Source organism: Alligator mississippiensis, chromosome 15 (assembly GCF_030867095.1).
Source record: "Alligator mississippiensis isolate rAllMis1 chromosome 15, rAllMis1, whole genome shotgun sequence".
NCBI lineage: Eukaryota > Metazoa > Chordata > Crocodylia > Alligatoridae > Alligator > Alligator mississippiensis.
Genome location: NC_081838.1, coordinates 16346884 through 16355864, shown reverse-complemented (window position 1 = coordinate 16355864; position 8981 = coordinate 16346884). Strand labels below are relative to the sequence as shown.

The 8981-nt window shown below is 58.9% G+C and overlaps 1 protein-coding gene across 1 annotated transcript; it reads right to left on the bottom strand.

Annotated features, from left to right (window-relative positions):
* Positions 1-391: 391 nt before the first annotated feature.
* On the bottom strand, positions 392-4047 carry LOC132245604 (SLAM family member 9-like). Its single transcript, XM_059718258.1, has 3 exons — positions 3195-4047; positions 2263-2516; positions 392-692 (listed from the first exon to the last, which is right to left on the bottom strand). Exons 1-2 carry the CDS (start codon positions 3844-3846, stop codon positions 2419-2421), a joined length of 750 nt encoding a protein of 249 aa, XP_059574241.1. The 5' UTR covers positions 3847-4047; the 3' UTR covers positions 392-692; positions 2263-2418.
* Positions 4048-8981: the final 4934 nt, after the last annotated feature.

Genomic DNA, 8981 nt, shown 5'->3' with positions numbered 1-8981 from the left:
GACACGGCTGGGGGGCAGGGGGCATCTGTGGCGCTGCCGGGAGCAGGGAGGCAGGGGTTAGGCAGGGGCGGGGTTGCCAGCTGGGGGCCCTGGTGCTGTGCCAGGCAGCGATGTAGTGCCCACCGTGCTGGCACTAGGCCGGGCTGTGCTGGGGGGTCCCCAGGACTGGCAACTGCTGTCTGAGTGCCAGGCAGAGGCAGGAGGAGCTTGAGGCTGGAGCCGTCCTCCTCCTGGGGACAGCATCAGTCCCCCTCCGCTCCGAACTGGTGTGGACGCAGAGACAGCAGTGCCCCTGGTGACACGAGTGTGCAGGGGTGAGGGAGTGGAGGGAGCTGTTGCATCCAGTGATGCTGTATTGGGTCTTGTACGTGGTAAGGGGACTAAAACACTGTTGTCCTAAACTAGAAGCAAGTTTATTGAACCCTTTCAGATACAACCCTCAATGAAAAATGAAGCATTTTCAGCAGTTACAATCTTAGAACTGCAGTTACTGCAAAGCAATAAAAGATGCTCACCACCCCACGGTTGTACAGAGGCGACGTCTCTGGATGGGCAGTCTGTGAGGTTTTGTCCAATGTTCCCAACTCCTTTGTCCGTGTTCTGGATCTTGGATCAGTGACCGGATCACCCAGGACTAGGTGCAGAAGAATCCGTGCCCTCTCGTTTCTTTACACACCAGATAAGTTGATTTTCTGTATTAAGAAATGCAAGCTAAGCCTTTCTCATAATGCATATTAATAATTTTACTTGTGTTTGCCAAATATGGTAACCGTTAACTGGGATTCTCTATTCCGAGATGATGTTTTCATTCTTAGGTGGGGGTAGGTTTGCTCTTTTGTCCAGGCTATATTTATTCAATTTAATAAGCCAACTTCTCGATTTGGTTTCCGGCAGGGACAGTATTTCCCCACCTGCTAATTACATTGCATGCTCATCTTGACCACAATTCATGCAAAGCACAGAACTTAAGCTAAGCCCAAAGCTCAAAATGCAGGCCAGGAGGCCTCTGGGTCCCAACAGAGCACCCTGCGTGCCCCTGCTCCTGGGACCAAGCCTGTGTAAAGCCTGGGAGCCAGGGCCGGTGGCAGCAGGACAAGCTCCTTGGCCCAGCAGTAGAGCAGTGCCCTGCCTGGATGGAGGAGCAAGAGCAGGGGCCAGGCCAAGCACCGGGGTGGGTGCAGTGAAGGCAGGCTTTCAAGGAGGGGCGGAAAGTGTGGGGGCAGGCAGCAAGGCTTGTTGGGAGCTTCCCCCTGATGGGGCTGGGCTGGGTTTGTTGCAAAAGAGAAATGGGGGGAAGGGGGTGCTTGAGCATTAACCCTGCCAGTGGAGATCCTGCCTCCCAGGGATGTTGGCACCCACAATGCTGATGGCTGAACAAGCCCTGGGACCCACGGTGCAACCTTATGGGGCTCTCGGGGCGTGAGGGGAAGATTGACCCTGAGGGTTCAGAGACAGACAGTGCAGAGGAGGGCAAGTTTGTTTCGAGGCTGCAGCTGCCCCCAGGACAGTGGTGCTGTGTCTCGCCCGTGTCTGTGGGCCCCTGAGCCCAGCCAGTGACTGTCCTGTAGACCGGGGATCTTGATTGTTTGGCCTTGCTGGGCAAAAGAGGAGGCAGCAATGGGGTGACACTTCTTCAGGGCGCCTGTGGTGCTTTAGGAACTGGTCTCTGACACTCAGTCGGACCCCTGCAGCCCACCGGCTGCTTCTCCTCCATGAGGCAGCCTCCCTCATCCTGGTCTCCTGTAGCAAAGGAGGGCTGGTGTGGTCTGGGCCCTGCTCAGTCCTGTTTTGGCTGCCTGCCAGCCATGATGTGCACTGCCACAGTCCCGGTGATCAGCACCCCAAGCACCAACAGCAGGATGAGCCCCTTGGCCTGGCAGTAGGACAGTAATGAGGCCTGGGCAAGTGTGTTTGCTGGAACAAGAGCAAGGCAGAGGGTCAGAGCTAGGGGGAAGTGGCTGGTGTTGCCCCGTGGTGTTTGCCCTGGGGGGGCAGCATGGTTGGGGACAGCCCCTGGGGAGCTTGCACGGCGGGGAGGAGCCCAGCAGGGAGCTCCAGGGCTGAGTATTCCCTGCACAGAGATGGTGCATGTGGCTCCCTCGGTAGCAGGGTCAGAGCAAATCTGCAGGGTAGAGTTTGAGGTGGAGAGTGGTGCAGCATCTGCCTGGAGTCAGGGACCTTGTGGCCCCCTCAACAGCCTGCACACCGATGCCCATTCTCCCCAGGTGTGAGCTGCATGGAGCTCCCCACAGGGCATGTTACCTGCACAAAGGGCCTTGACAGAGGCTGTCGTGGAGCTGCTGCTGGCGGGGTTCTGCACTGTGCACATGACGTTTATCAGAAGATCTGGGTGAGAGATGACCACTATGGATCCTTGACTGCTCATACTGAGGGGCTGTGGGGTGCTCCAGCTGTAGGTCACTTTGCTGCTTCCGTTGGGGATGGTGCAGTGGTGTTACAGAGCCTATTTGCACAGCTCTGGGCATTGCAGTGAATCGTGGGCTGGGTCAGCCACTCTGGAAGGGGAGGAAAGGAAACTAAATGGGAGAATACCAGTGGGAAAAGATAAAACAGGACTCTGGTTTCCTGCAAGCATCTCCCTGGGAAACTAGTGGGACAGCAGAGCACCTCAGACCACCAGGTGACAAAGCAGACAAGAAAAGGGCCTATCAGCTCCCTTCAGGTGATGCTGGGTCCCTGTAGGAGCCCCTGGGGGTGGAAGACCCCCGCAGGGACGTGTCTAGTATGAGATGCCCCTGGTGACTGATATTTCTATCCAGGGTCCTTGCTCAGAAAATTCCACAGTCATGAGCTCTTAGTGCGGAGGTGACAAAGGCGCTGCGCATCATGTCTTTACTCCGGCTGCAGCTGTAACGCTCAGAGCCCGGATCTGTCCACTGCCCCCAGCTTGGCTGATGTGTGGGGAAAGCAGAGACTGCTCCCCCGGACCGGGCACAGTAAGACGAGTGCTCATCCTGCCTCTTCCAGGGAGAGGGATTCACATCTCTGCCAGGGTGTCCACCCCCATCCCTGTGCGGTTTCCAGACAGTTAATATTAACTAGGCTGTTGCATTTGAACCGTAGGGGTGAGATTGACGCGGAAGGTCGTGGCAGAGACTGTTTAATCCCTACATTGTCAGAGTTATCTTTGAGAGAGTTAAAAACACGAAAAACAAACACAAACCAGCACTCACCGTAGACCCGCAGTGAGAAGAACCGGGTGAATTGGCTCTTATCCGTGTTGACTCTAGCTGTGTAGGACCCCGCGTCCTCCGGCCTCAGGTCGGTGATGTGCAGTGCGAGGCTGGGGTTGGGGACACGCAGGCGACCCCTATAGCGCCTGTCTGTGACAACGACACTCGCGGGGTCTCCTGGTCCCGCCGATGCTAGACTCTCTGTGCCAATCGTCCAGACAGCATTATCTAATGTCTCCCCTGCCGGGATCTCGAGAGGAAACGTGACCGTCTCCCCCGCGGTCCCGACCAGCTCTATCGGGGCGGCGTCTGCACCGGCTCCGGACCATGCTGCACTTGCCGGGAACAACACGGATTGAGGGCGACCCCCGCGCACACGGGCATTGCCCTGCCCAGCCCCGGCCGCTCCTGCCGCTCCGGGTGCAAGGTCCCTGTCCCGGCCGGGCAGGGGCAGCTCCAAGGCTATCATGCCGCCGGCCCCGGCCTTTGCCCCCGGCCGGCCCTGCCCCGCTGCGGGGCTCGCCCTGCCGGGAGCTCGGCGCTGCCCGCGCCCTTCCCGGGCCCTCCCGCCCCGGCCCGGCCCGGCCCGGCCGCGCTCCCCGGCCCGCGGCAGCGCCAGCAGGAGCAGGAGGAGGCGCGGGGCCCCGGCCATGCCGGGCACGGCGCTGGGCCGGCGGCTGCGGCCGCTCCGGGGAGGCGGCGGCTCCGGCCACGCTGCTCTCGGCCCGGGCCAAGCGGGAGGCGGCGGCCACGGACCCACAGCCCGCCCGGATCTGCCGGCCACACAGCCCCGAGCACCCGCACGGCAGATAACACCCACGCCCCTTCCCCAGGCTCTGGTCCGGGCTGCTTGAAAAGGGACCCGGGGCGGGGGCGGCAGAGAGCCCGGCACGAAGGGAGGTTGGAGGGCCCCTGAGGTCTGTGGTGCAAGCGGATGGGGCCGTGGGGGAGGAGGCTCGACCCTGGCAGGGTTCAGACACACAGACCTGCGGAGGAGGAACTTACTCAGAGGCTGCAGCTTTTTTTATTGTTTGTTGTAAAAGTATCTCATATATTTATAAAGTTATGTATATACACACCTTGTAGTCACTGTTCATTACCTCCTTAACCCACCAGTAGAAAGCCCGCGCACCGTTATAATAGAGGCACCCCAGAATAGCGCTCCCACGCAGGGGTCTCAAGGCATCGTCTCCCTCCAGCCCCGTCTCAGTCCAGTCCCTGAACACAGGGGTTGAGACTCAGTTTATTCGCTGTCCCTTTCGCAGGAGGACCCACCGCTGTGGTCACTGCTGCTGTCCTCATTGCTGTCTTCCACTCTGGTTGTCTCCACCTCCGCTTTGCTGCCACTATTTCCTTCCCCAGGGTCTTGACAGCTCCTGTTCCAGGTGTCCCCCTGCCAGATGGATTTGGCTGCATCCTCACCGTCCTCTGCTACCAGTTTCTAGTAGTAGCACTGGAGTTTGCTCAAAGCCATTTTAACACGGTCTACCACCTCGAGGTTCATGTGCCTGTACCTCAGGAGGTGCCTGGACTTCCACAGAGCGCTCCTGACGCAGGACATGAACTGATGGAAGTGTGCGACAGGCTCCCTGGGGTTTAGTCAGGTGCCTGTGAAGCGCCGCCTCTCTTCACAGCTGTCCAACCCCTATTACTGCTTCGCACAGCCGCTTTACCTTCTTCCACACCTCCTTGGTGAAGGAGCAGAGTCATAGGAGGTGATCGATAGTGTGTGGCACCTTGGCAGATTGCCTTTGGGCATCTCAGTCTCCATGGTTGCCCCTCTCTATGTCTTCGGATGCAGCTGCCCCTCATGGCTCCTTGGATGGGAGAGGAGCAATGCCAGGAGCACTCTAGGGTGAGCCCCAGCCATGACCAGCTCTCCCGGGCCAGGGACAGACAGCTGCAAGGACACAAGCTCCCCATGCCAGGCACCAGCCTAGCTCACTGCACCACCTTTTCCTCCAATTTTTGACCACTCTGTACTGATATGGGGCCAGGGGGATGGGCGTTGACCACTATGCCCCCACACCTCCAGCCTGTCTAGTCCAGGTGGAATCAGACACTGGCGTCAAGAACAGGGCACCAGGTCCCTGAGTGCCAGGGCTTGAAGCTGTGCCCTGGCAAGGGCAGGTCCTAGGTGCTGGGCTGCTGGGACCTCCCCACCCAAGCACCATCAGTCAGTGCAGAGGGTGGAAAGGGGCAGACTTCTGCAGTTTTTGGGCCAGTCTTGGATCTATGAAGCAGCTGAATTCCTGGGTCCGGAGGCTTCGCTGCACTGTGCCAGTAAGGGCTGCGCTGCATTGGATGAGGGGCCAAGCACAGGCCACTCCTAGGCAGCATCAGTTTGTGCTGCCTGGGTCTGTGGGCCCCTGCACCCAGCCAGTCCGTGCCCTGCAGTGTTGGCGCCAGGGTCTACAGGCCCCACTGGGTGGGGAGGAGGCAGCTGTAGGGGACTATCTGCTCTAAGGTGCCCATGTGCCTGCAGTGCTAGGGGGATGCATGAGGGACTGGCCTTGGGTGCTGGGATTTGGACCCCCACAGACCAACCAGCTGCTTCTCCTCTATGCTGGAGACTGGAAAGGAACCCCTTTGCAGCTGCAGACAAACACCTCCCTCAGTCCCTCCCAGAGGGGAGTAGTGCCAGTTGGCTTGGTCCTGCACATACCTGTTTTGGCTGCTTTCCAGCCACAATGTGCCCCACCATGGTCCTGGTGATTAGCATCCCCAGCACCCACAGCAGGATGAGCTTCTTGGCCTAGCAGTAGGACAGCCAGGAGACCTGGGCAGGCAGATTTGCTGGAACTAGAGCAAGGCAGAGGGTCAGAGGCAGGGGGAAGTGTCTGGTGCTGACCCACAGTGGTTGCCCTGGGGTGCAGTGGGGATGGGGCCAGCCCCTGGGATGTTTCCAGGGGAAGGAGGAGCCCTGCAGGGAGCTTGGATGCTGGGCCCTCCCTGCACAGAGATGGTGCATGTGGCTCCCTGGGTAGCAGGGTGAGGGGGAATGGACATGGGGAGGGGGGTGGCAGTGCTTGCCTAAAGTCAGGTGCCTCGGGGTGGCAACCCTGGCACGCTGAGGCCCATTCTCCCCACGCGTGGGTTGTGCAGGGCTTCCCCACAGACCATGTTACCTGCACAAAGGGGCTTGACAGAGGCCATCATGGAGCTATTCCTGGCGGGGTTCTGCACTGTGCACGTGATGTTTATCAGAAGATCTGGGTGAGAGATTTTCACGGTGGATCCTTGAGTAGTCATACTGGGGGGCTCCAGGGGGCTCCAGTTGCAGATCACATTGTTGCCTTTGTTGGGGACGGTGCAGCTCAGGGAGATGTTCAAGGGTCCATTCACACAGCTCTGGGCATTGCAGGGAATTGTGGGCTGGGGCAGTCGCTCTGCAGGGGGAGAAAAGGGACCAAAATGGGAGGTTACAGGTGTGAAGGGAAGAAAAAGACAGCCTGCAAGTGTCTCCCTGAAACACTACCGGGAGAGCAGACCCCCTAAGACCAGCAGGTGACAAAGCACACAAGAGAAAGGCCTATTAGCCCCTTCTGGCAATGTTGGTTGGGTCCCCGTAGGAGGGTCCTGGGGTTGGAAGACCCCCACAGGGATGTGTCCTATGTCAGATAGCCTTGGTGACTGATATTTCTATCTAGGGCTCGTTGCTCAGAAATATCCATGCTTGTGAGCTCTTAGCATGGAGGTGACAAGGGCTTTGCACAACACGTCTTCACTCCGGCTGCAGCTGTAACCCTCAGAGCCGGGATTTGTCCACTGCCCCCCGCTTGGCTGATATGTGGGGAAAGCAGAGACTGCTTCCCTGGACAGGGGCACAGAAATACTAGTGCTAATCCTCCCCTTCCATAGGTGGGGATTCACATCCCTATGGGGATATCCATCAACATACCTGTGCCCTTCCAGACCTGGGCTGTCACACTTCAAATGTAGGGGAAAGATTACTGTGGTGGCTCAGTGGGCAGAGAGTGTTTAGCTCCTACATTACCCGAGTTATCTGTGCTACAGAGTTGAAAAAAAAATAGCATGCACTGTAGATGCGCAGTGTGAAGAGCCTGATGAATGGTCCTGTGTTGATGACTTTAGCTGTGTAGGACCCCACGTCCTCCAGCCTCATTACTGGTGATTTGCAGTGAGAGGCCGTTGTTGGGGAAATGCAGGCATTTCCTATAGCACCTGTTTGTCACAATGACAGCTGAGGGGTCTCCTGGTGCCAGCTTTGCTAGACTGTCTGTGTCAATAATCCAGGCAGCAGCCTCTAATTTCTCCCTCAAGAGAAAACATGAACATCTCCCCCAGGGTCCCCACCAGCTTATTTGGGGCTGTGTCTGCACCTGTTCTGGACCATTCTGCACTTGACGGGGAACAAAGCGGATTCAGGGTGATGGGGTTGGACCGCACTGCAGACACAGGCATTCCTCTCCTCAGCCCCTGGTACCCATGCCTGCAGCGCCTAGGTCCTGCCTGCTCCCAGGGGCCTGTCCTCAACCTGCAGCAGGGCTGTGGCTTTACACCTCACCCTGGGTGCTCCTGCCTGCTCTGAGCCTGGTGCTGGTGAGGGGCCCTGACCCTGGGATAGGCACTGGGATGCAAGGTCCCTGTCCCCAGACAGGGAGGGGGAGCTCTGAGCTCTTGTGCCCCCTGCGCTGGCCTTTACCTGCTGACTGCCCCAAGCTGCTGCCTCGCCATGCCTTTGCCCCAGCAACAACATGAGCTCCCCACACCAGGCACCAGCCCCAGGGCACTGCAAGGAGGAGCCCAGCTCCCTGGACTTTCTTCTACTCCACCTTTGAAGTGGCTGTGCTGATACTGGGCCAGGGAGGTGACCTGTGACCCCTGTGCTCCCACCCCTGCAGCCTGTCTCCACCCAGGCAGGGTTAGTCACCAGCTCCAAATGCAGGGCAGCACGTCCCAGGCTCTGAGCTATATCCTGGGCTGCTGGGACACCCTCACCCCCAGCAGCACCAGTCTGAGCAGACAGTGGAAAAGGGGAACTCCTGCAGTTTTGGGGCCCTTCTTGGATCCACCAGGCAGCTGCACTCCTGGGTCCTGAGGCTTCACTGCACTGTGCCAGGAAGTACAGTGCTGGGCTGGATGAGGGGCCAAGCAGGGGCCGCCCCAGGGCAGCAGCGGTTTGTGCAGCCCATTTCTGTGGGCCCCTGTGCCCAGTCAGTCCCTGCCCTGCAGACTGGGTGCTGAGGTCTGCTGACCCTGCTGGACAGGGGAGGCAGCCATGGGGGTAACCTCTTACAGGGTGCCCATGTGCCCGTAGTGCCAGAATCAGACCCCCACAGACCCACCCACTGCTTCTCTGCCATGCCACTGCTGGGAGAGGCACCCCTTGGAGGGTGCAGACAAATGCCTCCCCCATCCCTCCCATTCCAGGGGGGAGCAGGGCTGGTTAGTTGGGCCCTGCTCAGTCCCATTTTGGCTGCTTGACAGCCACAATATGCACCACCAGGGTCCCAGTGATCAGCACCCCCAGCATCAGGAGCAGGATGAGCCCCTTGGCTTAGAAGAGAGTGGGGGACAAGGGGGAGCGACCCGTGCTGCCTGGCTGAGGCTGCTCTGGGAGGACAGGGCCAGCACGTGGGCTGCTTTCAGAAGGAGATGAAGCCCTGCAGGGAGCTGCTCCATGGCATGCCTGAGGGGTTTTAACCTCCTGAGGCACCAAGTGCTGTCTTCCCCATCAGTGCTGGATTTAGGTTTAAGCTACTTAAATTACAGTTTAGGGCAGGGATGGGCAAAATGCAGCCTGGGAACTGGATGCAGCCCTAC

Coding starts and splice junctions, on each gene's coding strand:
- LOC132245604 (XM_059718258.1), bottom strand. CDS start 3,846: ATGGCCGGGGCCCCGCGCCTCCTCCTGCTCCTGCTGGCGCTGCCGCGG. Junction 2,517..3,194: donor CTTCTCACTGCGGGTCTACG/GTGAGTGCTGGT, acceptor CTCCCCTTCCAG/AGTGGCTGACCCAGCCCACG.